The following is a 14,921-nucleotide window of genomic DNA, read 5'->3' on the forward strand; positions in this document are numbered from 1 at the left end:
CCAGTGACGTAGTCAGATAGTGATGTAGTCATGATCATCTAACAGTTCATATTCATGAGGAGATGTAGGTATGACATCACATCACATAACAGTACCCTCCCTCTACGGGCGCCACCTGAGAGACTTGCCACATGAACGGCCCGGCCCGACCGACGAGATCAACATACAACCAGAGAGGGCGCTGCGAACTATGAAGGCAAAACCTCAGGGGATGCTGGGACTCAGAAGGCGTAGCCAAAGGGGATCCTGCAGACCCCGAAGGTGGAGTCTCAGCGGAAACTCCAGACTCAAAAGGCGGAGCCAACGGGAATGCTGCAGACTCTGAAGGTGGAGTCTCAGCGGATGCTCCAAACTCACAGCCCCATTCAGCAACTTTTCCAAGTTTTGCTATTGGAGAAACTGCGCCCTCTGGGTGCAACAGTATCGGTATCGATATCGCCGTTCAAAGTCAACAACAAAACACAGCGCCAGAAAGCTCTATGTACATGTTGTGACATCGGGTACTCACCACGTGATGAAATAATAATCCATAGTTACGTGAAATGTCGTTTTCGTAGCAAATCTGCACCGAGTTACTTCCTTGTTTTCATGAACACAACGCTTCCGCTGTACAGCGCATGTGCGCATCTTGTGTGCCTGCGCATCTTGCAGGCACATAACTGCTTAGTCCCAGGAGAGGCCTTTGGAGGGCGGTGTGTGACCAATAGAGGTGACATTCTCCCTGTTACAAGTCAGTCTACCATCTTAAATGACTGAAAAGCTGTTATATTAAGGTGAAAAAGTTACTGATTGGGGCTTTAATTTGATTCAGTAAATTGATTTTTTCCCCTGATGTGGTAATAAATTGTCTGTTTGTGTGTCCATTGTGTTTTTAAGGTTACCCCTGATGTTGTCATGTTACAAAGGTGTATGCCGCAGTGCTTTCGTGACCCGTCCTCTGCTCCCTTGAGGAAACTCTCAATTGACCTGATCAAAACCTACAAACACATCAACGAGGTATGACAAAACCCTACTGATCAAAACCTACAAACACATCAACGAGGTATGACAAAACCCTACTGATCAAAACATACAAACATCAACAAGGTATTACAAAACCCTACTGATCAAAACCTACAAACATCAACGAGGTATGACAAAACCCTACCGATCAAAACATACAAACATCAACGAGGTATTACAAAACCCTACTGATCAAAACCTACAAACATCAACAAGGTATGACAAAACCCTACTGATCAAAACATACAAACATCAACAAGGTATGACAAAACCCTACTGATCAAAACATACATACAAACATCAACAAGGTACAGTATGACAAAACCCTACTGATCAAAACATACAAACATCAACGAGGTATGACAAAACCCTACTGATCAAAACATACACACATCAACGAGGTATGACAAAACCCTACTGATCAAAACATACACACATCAACGAGGTATTACAAAACCCTACTGATCAAAACATACACACATCAACGAGGTATTACAAAACCCTACTGATCAAAACATACACACATCAACAAGGTATGACAAAACCCTACTGATCAAAACATACAAACATCAACAAGGTATTACAAAACCCTACTGATCAAAACATACACACATCAACAAGGTATGACAAAACCCTACTGATCAAAACCTACACACATCAACGAGGTATGACAAAACTAGGGATGCACCGATTGCGATTTTCTTGGCCATTTCCGATTTTTGAATAGTCTGACTTGCTGATACCGATTTTGTCAGATTTTCTTTCTAAGAACAATAATTGACAGCTTACACAAACATTTTTTGTAACTTTGCTTTAATAGAAAATTAAGATTCATGTAACAATTCTTATCATTTGCATGAGGAGGACCATCTCACTCAAACACATCTCAAAATAAGTGTTTCAGTTTACTGGACAGAGCTTCTTTTTTTGTGCAAATACAATGAATATAAAACGATTAATTCCAGTATATCCCACGGCTATCATGCATTTACTTTTCCAAAAGAAAACAGGCGCAACATAACATCAAAATGTTATCCATGGACGAGGAGTTTATAGCCTATAGACCAAATCACCGTGACGTCACCATGTAAACAAATTTACTTCCGGGTACCACTTGGGGAAGGCGGCAGGTTTAAATGTGCGTGTTGTCAAATAAATGCTGTCAAACCCTCTCGTTGTTTTCGGCCGACTACTTTCAATTTAAATGGTTAAACGGTTGGTAAACATGCTTGTCCGACGTATCTAGCCTTTCTTCTGTGTTTGTTTTATGTAGTGTTAGCTAGCTAATAACGTTTGTTTGTCTATCAAACTCGCTGTTTTTTAACGTTACAGACAGAGTAACCTCGCGTCACCAGGCTCTTCTCGGCGAGAAAGAGCCTGGTACAGACAGAGCTACTGACGCCACGTCAATTTAATTTAGCTTCAAGTCTACTCTAGTCTGGTCCAACAGGTAAATTAGCTAGTCTGGTCTCCACTAACGTTAGTGAAAGTGTTGTTATGAATGATATTAAACAACAACACAACACGGACGAACCATTTTTGTCTTCTTAGCCTGTTTTTGTCTTCAACACGTCAGTTTGTGCCGTCCACCGCCATTATAATGTGTGGACCTCAGGGGTACCCGGAAGTAAATGTAAACATCCCGCTGATTTGGTCTATTGATAGGTCTGAAGCCCAGACCTTCGAAGCCACGCCCACTCTACAGTTTTGGCTGTTCTTGAGTAGATGAGGAAATGAGTTTGAGTTGATGATTCAGTCTGAATATCAGAGTTTACACACAGAGTCCGAAATTTCGTATGCGTTTTTTTAATCCGCCATCTGAAAAAAAATCGCGCACAGAAAACCTTGCACACTGAGTCCGATGCGTTTTATTATTATGTTCGTCGTCCTCTCCTGTATCCACATCACAACATGACTGACAGCCTGCAGCAGCAGCTTATCTGCAGCAGCGGTGATGTGGACTGCAGCTGCAGCAGGTCGGGGAACGGTAACCATATCATACTGGTGTGGACACAGGGCTCCATCTCACCTTCACTTTGCCAAGCCGGCTGTGTTGCGCTGTGGCTGGGGAGAGAGAGGGGGCAGTGAGGTGAAGCGAGCCGCTCAGACTGGAGTGGACTACAGCAGAGCGGGACTCGGCCACACCTCTGTCTCCGTGGCTTATTTTCCACTTGCATGTGTGACAAACTGCACAATTTCCACAATGAGGAGGACATGCTGGCGTGTGTTCCCTTTTGGCTGCAGCCCGTCTGTCTCTCTGCCTTGGGGTGCGCACACGTCACGTGAACGCGTGCATCGTGCAGCTGCAGGTCATTGACCAAACAAAAAAAGGGGGAGCCGACCGGCGCACAGAATCGGCTATGTGGACTGACCGGCGCGGGTCACCAGTTGACGCCGATCAGCTGAAAATCGTCCATTTCCGGTCACGTGCCGATCAATAGGTGCATCCCTAGACAAAACCCTACTGATCAAAACCTACAAACCTCAACAAGATATTACAAAACGTAGGGGTTGTTCTACAACCCAGGTTTTACAAGTGAGAATGAGGATTCTCACACTATGCCAAGCTGCACCTCGCAGCGGATAGAAATGTAAAGCATCATGGCTTTGGCTATGACGCGGCCACCCGTTCCGCCCCCGTGAATGGAGTCACGTCCGCGCCAATAGCCAACACATATCACTCGCAAGCATCCAGCAACTTTGCTGCTCCATAACGAAGGCAGCAAGGCTGGGTGTGTGAGAATCCTCGTTCTCACTCGTAAAACCTGGGTTGTAGAACAACCCCTACGAAGAACCGAAGTGGAAATGCAGCCTAATATGTACAAATGGCCATCATACATCCACAAAAAGGGTAAGCTAGGTAAAAGCTTGAAAGTAGCACACAAAACACGACTGCACCATTTTCCATTGACCTGGTCTGAACAGGAGGGCAGCTCAAGCGCTAATCCTGGTCATCCTTAAAGCGGCTATGAGGAACTGGTTATGAAGCAGTCTAAATGTAATACTGATGCCTCACATCTTACCTACATCAGCAAGGTAGACCATTGGCGAGGAGATTGGCGATTTCTATGGTACCAGTCAAAAGTTTGAACACACCTTCCCATTCGCCTAAATGAATATGTAGTATATTGTTATTCCAAATGCCTATTGTGCTGACCGGGCAGAGCATCCATTGCATGTTATGTCAAACTGGTTGTATTTTTTCTTCTGGCCGGTGAATGAAGCAGTGACGTCAACCTTATGCAGTAAATACAACAGTGGGGGAGGCTCGCTGACTCGGAGAAGCCCTGCCTGTCCTGCCGCTGCTCAGACAGCCCCGTGGAGACAGAGGGAGGAGCCTCGGTGTTCATGAAATGCAGTTTTCATTCCGGGTGAACAGTACCACCTTTGTCCACAGGCACCGCCACAATCAACACAAAATGAAAGTTCCTCGTAGCTGCTTTAACACCAAAATTGCTGCCTGATCATCATGCACCCCCTGCTTGCACCTCACCTCCCACTTCATCGTAGTCAAGTTCGCACCGAGTAACCAAAATTCCAGATGGGCACAGATGAGACAAAAACCACCGTATGTGCAGCTGATTCAACCACTTTACACATTCAAATAGGGTAGAAAATCTTTTAGTTGGGGAAATGAACAGCAAAAATGATGGTTATAGGTTATAGGTTATCAAATTAAATCAATACATAGAGCCATAGAGTTCCGTATACTATATCATTAGGCTTGATTGAATTGCCTACAGTCTCCCATCACATTGCCTTTGATCCCTTTAAATGTGTTGGTAAAAAAGTAAACCCTTTGATCCACAGGTATACTATGCAAAAAAGAAGCGGAGGCACCAGCAGGGCCAGGAGGAAGACTCCAATCACAAGAAAGACAGGAAACTCTACAACGATGGCTACGATGATGACAACTATGACTACATAGTGAAGAACGGGGAGAAATGGATGGACCGCTATGAGATTGACTCCTTAATTGGAAAAGGATCTTTTGGGCAGGTTGGTTAGGTTAACTCATACTATAGTCATGTAAACATTGTTGTCAGTATGTGCTTTAGCTTTTTTCACTTTCATTTTTTACATTCTAAATGGATGTTCTCAAACTTTCATAGAATTGTGTGTGAAATTTACACGAGGATCAGTCATCATCATCATCAGTATATAAATGAGAGCTAGGGCTCTGTCTTGTTTGTTTCTCTGTCCCCTGTCCCATGTCCCACTGTGATGTCATAAATCCCACTGTGACATCATCAGTGATGTCATAAACCACTGACATCATCAGTGATGTCATAAACCACTGATGACAAGATGGAGAGAGAGGGGGGAGAGACTGAGGGAGACACGCGCCAATAGGGCAGGCAAGGCCACACAGCAGCCGAGCTGCGGGCAAGGACGCGCAGGGGGCGAATGCGAGCTGCAGGACGGGCGAGTAGCGAGCCCGCACGGCGGGCGAGCCCAGGAATCGAGCGCGCGAGATGCCTAGTATCTACATGTTAATTCATAAAGTGATGTTTGGTGGAAAGAAAAAGGCAGAACTGCGAGCGCAGTGCATTGCCCAGACCATTTACAGTGTGACACGGCAAAGTTATCTTGTGAAATACATCCACGTTTCTTGCAGTAAAAGTAAAGAGACAAAATTCTCCTGGACATTGTCTCAGACCCAGCTATTGTTATTATTATTAGTGATTATGGCTAGTCATAGGTTTGGGATAATTGGGTAAAAGCAAACGTTCTGATCTTTACCAAACCATATATTGGATTGGGTCTCTAAGAAAAGAAAATCTTCTTTAATCGGGGACTAGTTAAAGAGTTGTGAAACCTGTGTCTCCTGAACTGGGACTGAGGCTTTTTCCGATTAACGATCAAATTGTATATTGGCGATTGAAGGGACCATCACCAATTGGTTTTTCCTCCACTGATATTAAAATGATTTTAACTAACTAGGGATCTCGCGCGCTACGTGCGCTCGATTCCTAGGCTTATATGCCCCTTTCTTTCACTCTCACCCTTATGCACTCTTGCTCTCTCCCTCCCTTTCGCTCGCTCGCTCGCTCTCTCCCTCTCTCTCCCGTTGTGAGCATGCGCAGTTGAGCAATTGTGTGCTGCGCCGGAAATCGGCCGCCCAATTATAGTAGTAGAGATAAGAGGACACTCTTCTTTACTGCGGCATCACTTCCTGATTTAGGCTGATTACGTGGCTAAAACTTGCTTAATGCAATTTGATAAGCCTGCTAGTAATGGAAATCTGCGTTTGGCCTCTGTTTCTCCCCAGGTTGTAAAAGCATATGACCGAGGTGAACAGGAGTGGGTGGCAATTAAGATCATCAAGAACAAGAAGGCCTTTTATAATCAAGCCCAGATTGAAGTCCGACTCCTGGAGCTCATGAACAAGCATGACATGGACATGAAGTACTACATAGGTGAGGTGTGCTTTTACCTTCAATATAGGGCTACCAAATTGTGTTGAGGCTGCATGTATCTACAGAACACCATACAGTACATTTGATTTGATTTTGTAGTGTAATCTAGTGATTACAAAACAAATTATGAAATGATTCATTAAATGCTAATTAGATGCTACAGACTGCACACAATAAACATTCAAAACTCAGCCGCGGAGACGACGTGTTTGATTTGAGCCAACGAGTCGGACAGATAACATTAGCCTTCCTACCTAGCCTCTCAGCGGCTAATAAAGTTTTTGTGAGTGACTGTACAGTATAGCCTGTGTTTTTGGTGATGGGTGGAGTCTTATATTAATGGGGCCGGGTTTGCAAAACTGGGCCCATGTAGGACTCTGGCTGGCACACAGCTTTGGTGCTACCTTCCATTAGCCAAGCCGGAGACAGAACATACTCTGTGATCGTGAGCAGCTGAGACTTGGCTGTATCAAAAAAAAAAAAATTTTAATAATTAAATTAATATCATAAATGTGCAACGATTAGCCAACAAATGGCTTGAACCAACGCCCACTAACAATCGACCAGGAAAGTCTTTGGTCGGGAGCAGCCCTAAAACAGACAAAGGGCATTGAAAACATATGTGTATATATATGTGTATGTGTATATATATATATATATATATATATATATATATATATATATATATATATATATATATATATATATATATATATATATATATATATATATATATTGTTGCACATTCAAAAAAATGTGTTTATGGGAAATGCCTCATATCAATTTTAGAGCAAATAAAACAAAACAAACAAATAAAGTAGGGATGCACTGATTGTGATTTTCTTGGCCAGTTCCGATTTCTGATTTTTGAATAGTCTGACTTGCCGATACCGATTTTGGCCGATTCCGATTTTCTTTCTAAGAACAATAATTGACACCTTACACAAACATTTTTGTAACTTTGCTTTAATAGACAATTAAGATTCATGTAACAATTGTTATCATTTGCATGAGGTAGGACCATCTCACTCAAACACATCTCAAAATGAAAGTGTTCCAGGTTACTGGACAGCGCTTTTCGTTTTTGGGGGCAAATACAATGAATATAAACAAATAAATTCCAGTATATCCCACAGCCACAGCTATCATGCATTTACTTTTCCAAAAGAAAACGGATGCAACAGAACATCAAAATGTTATCCGTGGACAAGGAGTTTATAGCCTGGCTCCTCCAGAGCTTCGAAGCCACGCACACTCCACAATTGTGGATTTGGCTGTTCTAGGCTGTTCTTGAGTAGAAGAGGAAATGAGTTTATGAGTTGACGATTCAGTCTGAATATCAGAGTTTACACACACAGTCTGAAATTTCGTATGCTTTTTTTTATCTGCCATCCGGGAAAAAATCGTCACGCACAGAAAACCTTGAACACTGAGTCCAATGCGGTTTTTTATTATGTTCTATTCGCAATACGAAACAAATAGGCCTAGTCCTCTCCTGTATACTGGACACAGGGCTCACATTCACCTCGCCAAGCCGGCTGTGGTGCACTGTGGTCGGGTGCTGCAGGGGAGAGGGAGCAGAGAGGGAGAGGGATGGAGGTGAGCGGAGCCGCTCAGACTGGACTCCAGCGAGCGGGACTCGGCCAGTTGTTCCTCTGCGGCTTATTTTTGACCTGCATGTGTGACAAATTGCGAGCTTTGTGTCTTCTTCACTGACGGTGAAAAATGTCCACACTGAGGAGGACATGCTGCTGTGTGTGTGGTGTGGTGGCTGCCTGTCTCGCTGCTTTGGGGTGCGCGCACGTCACGTGAAAAAAGGGGGGGGGGGGGGAGCTGCCTGGCACTAGGGCTGCCACTAACGATTATTTTCATAATCGATAATCATTGTCGATTTTTTTTTTTTTTTTTTTTTATCGTGGCAGCTCTAACCGGCGCACAGAATCGGATATGTAGACTGACCGGCACAGGTCACTCACCAGTCATGGCCGATCAGCTGAAAATCTGCCATTTCCGGTCAAGTGCCGATCAATTGGTGCATCTCTAATCCCCAAATAACGTACCAGAAATCCCTTAAAGTGTATATTTTTAAAGACAGTAACTGTATTCAGAATACCACCAATTTAAACTGTAACTGTAATGGAATACAGTTACCGTAGTCATATTTTGTATTTTAAATACATGTATCCCGTTACTCCGCAACCCTGCCCATATTTGATCGACAACTGTATATATTTCTACATATTTATTATTTAGACTTGATGTCTTTCTTGATTGTCTTTCTTTCTTTCTTCACCAGTCCACCTAAAGTGTCACTTCATGTTCCGCAACCACCTGTGCTTGGTTTTTGAGATGCTCTCCTACAACCTGTATGACTTGCTGCGCAACACCAACTTCCGTGGTGTCTCCTTGAACCTCACGCGCAAGTTTGCCCAGCAGTTGTGCACAGCGCTGCTTTTCCTGGCTACACCTGAACTCAGCATCATCCACTGTGACCTGAAGCCAGAGAACATCCTCCTCTGCAACCCCAAGAGGAGTGCCATCAAGATAGTCGACTTTGGAAGCTCCTGTCAGCTGGGACAGAGGGTGTGTATGCTGATTGTGGGGCTGAGAATAAGTTATCTCTATGCGTTCACACTGCAAGCCTCTTGGTTGATGGGTTGATATTTTCACCAACTGTGAGTATGGCAACGGGTTCAGATTGTGGAAGGTTCCAATGTTGTTCTAGTAGTTCATCATCCCCATCTCCATTTTCTCCCATTAGATCTACCAGTATATCCAGAGTAGGTTTTATCGCTCCCCAGAGGTGCTGCTGGGCATGCCTTACGACTTGGCCATTGACATGTGGTCACTGGGTTGCATCCTGGTGGAGATGCACACAGGAGAACCTCTCTTCAGCGGAGCCAATGAGGTAGGTAGGAGACTCTGTTGGCATTACCGAAGATCACCTTTCTCATTCTTTCTCTATTGTGCATCATTGGTTGTCACAATCTTATTTCATTCCTCTGTGACATTTTGTGTCCATTGTTTCCAAGGTGGATCAAATGAACAAAATAGTGGAAGTGCTAGGTGTTCCCCCAAACCACTTACTGGACCTGGCACCCAAAGCAAGGAAGTTCTTTGAGAAAATGTCAGACAGTACATGGAGTATCAAGAGGACCAAAGATGGTAAAAGGGTATGTCAATAAGACGCCTTTCATGTCAAAGTGAAATAAAAATGGAAATCTCATTCTAACACCTCTCTGGTCTCATCTAGTATAAGCTGCCAGGTACCCGCAAGCTGCACAGCATTCTTGGTGTGGAAGCAGGGGGTCCCGGGGGGCGGCGAGCAGGGGAGTCGGGGCATGCTGTTGCCGATTACTTAAAGTTCAAGGACCTCATCTTGCGGATGCTGGACTATGACCAGAAGAGTCGCATCCAGCCCTACTACGCACTGCAGCACAGCTTCTTCAAGAAGACTGCTGATGAAGGGACCAACACAAGCAGCAGCGTGTCCACCAGCCCTGCACTGGAGCACTCCCAGTCTTCAGGAACCACTTCCAGCACCTCCTCCAGTTCAGGTACATCACACTGCCTTAAGGTTGATTTATGGTTGGTTGCTTGACACTTTCGAAACTGTCTCTCGACAGATATGACCTCTTTAGCGACAGGAAAGTGTCTCTCCACACTTTTCTTTGGTGTTGCATGCCTGAAGAATGTTATGTCCGGTCATATTTTGTCGCACACTGTGATTGACTAGAGAGAGAGAGTTCCGTGAGTGTAGCAGTGTCTGACAGCCCGCCTGTCCTCCTTCCAGGGAAAACAGACAGGCCTCAGTGTGGGCGGAGTGGAGGTCTGGAGAAGCGGAGCGATTTTCTGAAAAGAGGAGCAAGCCGTTGCGATGCGGGGAGATACAGATATGAGTTTTGGACCCCAAGGAAGGCAAAAATGTTACAGGAGTTAACAAACCGTTCCTCCTCAGAGTGAAGCCGAGGGGAGAGACACTGTTGCTGGGAGGAGGGGGGCGGGAGGGGCCGGCTCCTGTTACCATGGAGACGACTGAAAACTTTCGCTGAAGTATGTCAATTAAAAGCCACGTTAAATTAAAAGCTCTTTTATTTCTGTCAAGAGACACATATCAAAAATGTCAAGCACCCGACCATAGGTCAACCTTTTAAAAGAAAAGAGATGGCAACATTAACAGGGTATTGATCTGGCATTTAGAACTCTATTGGATGTTACGCCATGCTTCCACATCCATCATTTGTTGTTTTGATGATGATGGTGGAAAATGCTGTCTCAGGCTGCGCCATCATCTCCCATAAGTGTTGAACTGGTTTGAGATCTGTTGACTGGGACGACCACTAGTATATGGCAGGGGTGTGCCATATACCATATTCACTACCATACTGTGTGTGCCATGGAGGGGCAAGTGTGTGCAAGTTTTCATTCCAACTAAATACTGCACCAGGTAATTGAGTTAGTTGAGTTATACTTTCAATAATTACAATAATTTCAATGACTACAGTAGCGGAGAGGAGGTGATCATACTCAGTAGCGCACAGGCCTTCTTGAGGCATCTATTTTTCCATTGGATGCCTGACAACCAGGTACAGACTAGCTGCCTGTGTTGTTGGGAGAGGGCCCGGTAAGACGAAGGAGGAGAGCGGCTGGGAGACAACCCACAATGCCTTAGCCTCCATGCACCGAAGGGTCTTTCAATGCTGCGACGTAGCACTGGCTCTATTGTAGCGGATTGGGAGTGATCAACCCTTCCGCGGGCAACGTTGCAGACAGAGTAGGAAGGCTGATCCGTAGCGGCTGCTTCCGGGACGCGGGTCGGGGTCTTAATCGGCCTCGGCCGGGTCTACTGGGCGAGGGTGTATGATGTTGGAATGACCCGAAACACCTTGCGACCCCAGTCAACATCACTGATGACGCGTCCCAGCGCATGCTGAAGTATGTATATTTGAACGAAGTAGAATCACCTGCTGTTGTCTAAATATCCAGACTCTCAGCTCTCCATGGCACATGGTTGATTAACCTGTACAAGTAGAGAGTACAAGCAGAAACAGTCAAATAAGGCTGATATGTGAACTTACAAACAGGGAAGTCGAGCATTTAGGTGGGGCTGCAGTCCCCAAATAGTAAAACTACAGAATGGGGCTTTAAGAACAGTGGAGGTCTGGAGTCTGACTGAAACTATCATCTCTGCTGGTTTGTTGTTATTTCAGGAGGCTCATCTGGGACCAGTACCAGTGGGCGAGCCTGCTCCGACCCAACACACCAGCATCGACACAGCGCTGCTCGGGCCATGGACTGCAGCAACCTTTGCACAGAGGTCAGTGCTGCTCAACTCAAACAGGACAGCAAAGTCATGTGATCACCAAAATATTAGTTAGTGAATATTTACTACACATTTTCAAAATGGATCCGCTGAATACATCAGGGTTCCCATGGGTCCTTGAAATCCTTGAAAGTTTGTGAATTTGAGAAGAAAAATCAAAGCCTTTTTAAGTTTCTGAAAAGAGACATGGGTCATTGAAAGTGCTTGAATGTCTATATTTTGTGCAAGAGTAGAAAGTGAAGTTCTTTTGATATTTTTTTTTTTACTTCACATTAGTAAATAGGCTACATTCCGCTGTCTGTGCATCCTTGTTTCTTGTGCCACCTGCCACGGTCACATACATTAGAAAAGTTCTCAGTGTTTTAACTAATTAACCTTGATCTGTGTCTGAAACTATGGTCCTTGAATTTGATGTTTAAGAAGGTGTGGGAAACCTGATACAACCCTGATAGATACATACATGCTCGCTAGTACAAAAAGGTAATTTATCTAAATAGTATCAACTTATCACCAGGGAAACCATTTGACAGATTCAGGCTTCTCTATACAGAGAGTAGAGCTGCCCGGGCTGCAGTTATAACCATGCTGACCGCGGATATCAAACGTGGTTAAAAGGCATAAACGTGGTTGTGCTGTGTGTTGTGGCAGGCCAGGCACCACTTCCCCCCGGTGGTGGGCTGGAGCAGCAGTGACGGTGCTGAACTGGTGGCCACAGGAGAAAGCCATCCTGTTCAGGAGACCACTTTCCATCTGCCTCCACACCAACCCAAGGCCCTGCCGCCCCCGGCCTGCTCTTCCTCCCATCGCCATCTCCATCACCACGGACACCATCACCATAGACACCATCATCACAGCCACTCCCACCAATTCCACGGACAGCGGCACGGTCCCGCGAGACCCCGAGCCCAGCGCTACCACTCACCTACCAATAACACCTGTGTGGAGATGGCCCATGGCCACCTGTCCATGACGTCGCTGTCTTCCTCTGCCTCTTCATCCTCCACCTCCTCCTCTTCCACTGGGAACCAGGCCTACCAGCTGCGCCCCCTCCCTGCAAACACAGCCTTAGACTTTGGACACAGTGGCAGCATGGGGATGGGCGCCTTCTCCAACCCCAGACAGGAGACTGGAATGGCGGCCCAGCCCACCTATCCTGGAGCCATGAGACCGGCCACGGACAGAGACGAGTCGGCCATAGCCGGGGTCTGCATGCAGAGTTCAGTCGCCAGTTCATGACTAAAATGAAAATAGGATGATTTTTTCTTTTTTGTTTATGGTGGTGTGTACCCCCCAAAGGGTACAGAGATGAAAGCTGCTTAAAAAGTACGGGGGGGGGGGGGGCTATTATTGATCTACAAATGCATAGCGCCCACTATTTTACCAACCTTTTCTCAAACCCCACCATTGCACTTGTCTCATATGGTTCTCACCTTAGCATTTCCTTTTTGCAATTTTCAGTGTTCATATGGGAATTGTAGTAAGAATGTTTCTTTTTTTAAACAACAGAATTACATTAAGCACTTCGGACCAGTATTCATTTTAAGTCAGCTCAACTGCATGGTCTGCAAGCGAAGCGGCAGAGAGATAGCCTATAGATACATACAGAGGACTCCATTTGACTGAGCATCCATTGCTGAGAGTGGATTCATTTGAAACAAACCATAAAGGGGAGAGGACAGTCTTTTATTAACGGTGATTTAAATCAAGGCCTTTCTTTCTTTGGCTTTCCTTTCCATGTTTTCTGACTTGCAGGAGTTCTTGTCAAAACTTGTAAGCTCAGAGTTTTGTTGTGGATGTTTTGATGGTTTTTTGTTTTGTATTTTGGCAGACCTATGGGATGAGCTCTGTCTGTGTCCCTTCCTGCTTTTTGTCGTCTTTCTTTCCTCAGCATTTAGTTCTCCACCGGAGCTTGTGCTCAAATGTCTTCAGTTAATTTTGGAAATGAAAACACGCAGAACTGTACGTGACAGCTTTTTAGCCTCACAATTATGCTGTGAATTTTAAATGTTTTTTTCCCTTTTGATAATTTATTGTACCAAAGTGGTTTTTATGGCACATAGATGTCTATGAACAAATAATGTAGCAGTTCTGCACTTTGACAAGTTTCAAGACCTTTTTTTTAAATGTTAGTAAAAATGGCTGTATCTATTGCGTAGGCAAAACTGGAATTGTTGTTGAAGTCAGTATATTTACTGTTAGCTATATCCTTGACAGAGGTTGGTGTAAGGTTTCCTCAAAAAGCCAAACAAAAAGAAAACAAAAATAATACACACAATGGAAGTGCATTCGTCACTCTGCACAGTCTAAACAAAAATGGGCAAGACAGGAGACATCCTCCGTACTTTATTACATGCTGAGCAATTTTAACTATCACTAGTAGAAAAACAATCTTGTTACTTTGCTCTACAGTGCAATATAAATTGATTTCAGTAAACCCCTGCCTTTCACCAAATATTTGGACCATTTAATATTTTGCACAATGCAACACCGTGCATGTCCTTTGTCATCACTGGAGTCTCCAAAAATTTGTTTAGAAATATGCAGGTGACATACTGACTTTTGTGAATTTATTTTGATGTATTTTTGTTTATTATTAAGGACTTTAAGGGCATTGTATGTCCATGCTGGTTGATACTCTGCAGGCTCCAGAGTATCAGCATGGGAGCTGTGAAACAAGGCCAGTCCTTGTTTTCATAAGTCAGGTGGAAGAGGCTTCAATCTGGACATTGGTGCATTCATCCTTCAATTGGTGATTTACAAGTTGTTTCAAATGTGCCTATCTATCTAGTTCAAGCTGCATTAAAGACTTTCTGGCAGTCTTGAGCATTGGCTCAAATGTTTCCTCCTTTCCTCCCCTTAAATGGATCTAGCTGCAGAAGCACTGAACACTTCTGTGCTTTTTGGAAGGTTTTTGGGGGGTTTATTTGGAAGGTTCTGGGCTTTTATTTTAAATGTTCTGTGCTTTGACTTTGAACGGTTTGGGCTTTTATTTTGAAGGTTCCGCGCTTTTATTTAGAAGGAGTGAAGTCGGTACGAAGGGAGGTGACCTGATCATCAGGGAGAGCTGTCAGCATTGCCCAGAAGTCAGGCAGCCAACTCCCATAGCTATTGTTGACAACAATGGATGATCCATGGCAGCATGGTGCAAGAGCTGACATACTCGTCCCAGTTGCAGA

The 14,921-nt window shown here is 44.6% G+C and overlaps 1 protein-coding gene across 1 annotated transcript; it reads left to right on the plus strand.

The window, feature by feature from the left end:
- Positions 1 to 309: 309 nt before the first annotated feature.
- On the plus strand, positions 310 to 14,537 carry dyrk1aa (dual-specificity tyrosine-(Y)-phosphorylation regulated kinase 1A, a; the record flags this gene model as incomplete). Its single annotated transcript, XM_083644036.1, has 10 exons — positions 310 to 327; positions 877 to 996; positions 4,813 to 5,001; positions 6,275 to 6,422; positions 8,719 to 9,005; positions 9,184 to 9,330; positions 9,455 to 9,595; positions 9,676 to 9,979; positions 11,633 to 11,739; positions 12,394 to 14,537. 10 exons carry the CDS (start codon positions 310 to 312, stop codon positions 12,979 to 12,981), a joined length of 2,049 nt encoding a protein of 682 aa, XP_083500162.1. The 3' UTR covers positions 12,982 to 14,537.
- Between the last annotated feature and the right edge of the window lie 384 nt (positions 14,538 to 14,921).

This window comes from Poromitra crassiceps (assembly GCF_964638095.1).
Source record: "Poromitra crassiceps genome assembly, chromosome: 1".
NCBI classification, from domain to species: Eukaryota; Metazoa; Chordata; class Actinopteri; order Beryciformes; family Melamphaidae; genus Poromitra; species Poromitra crassiceps.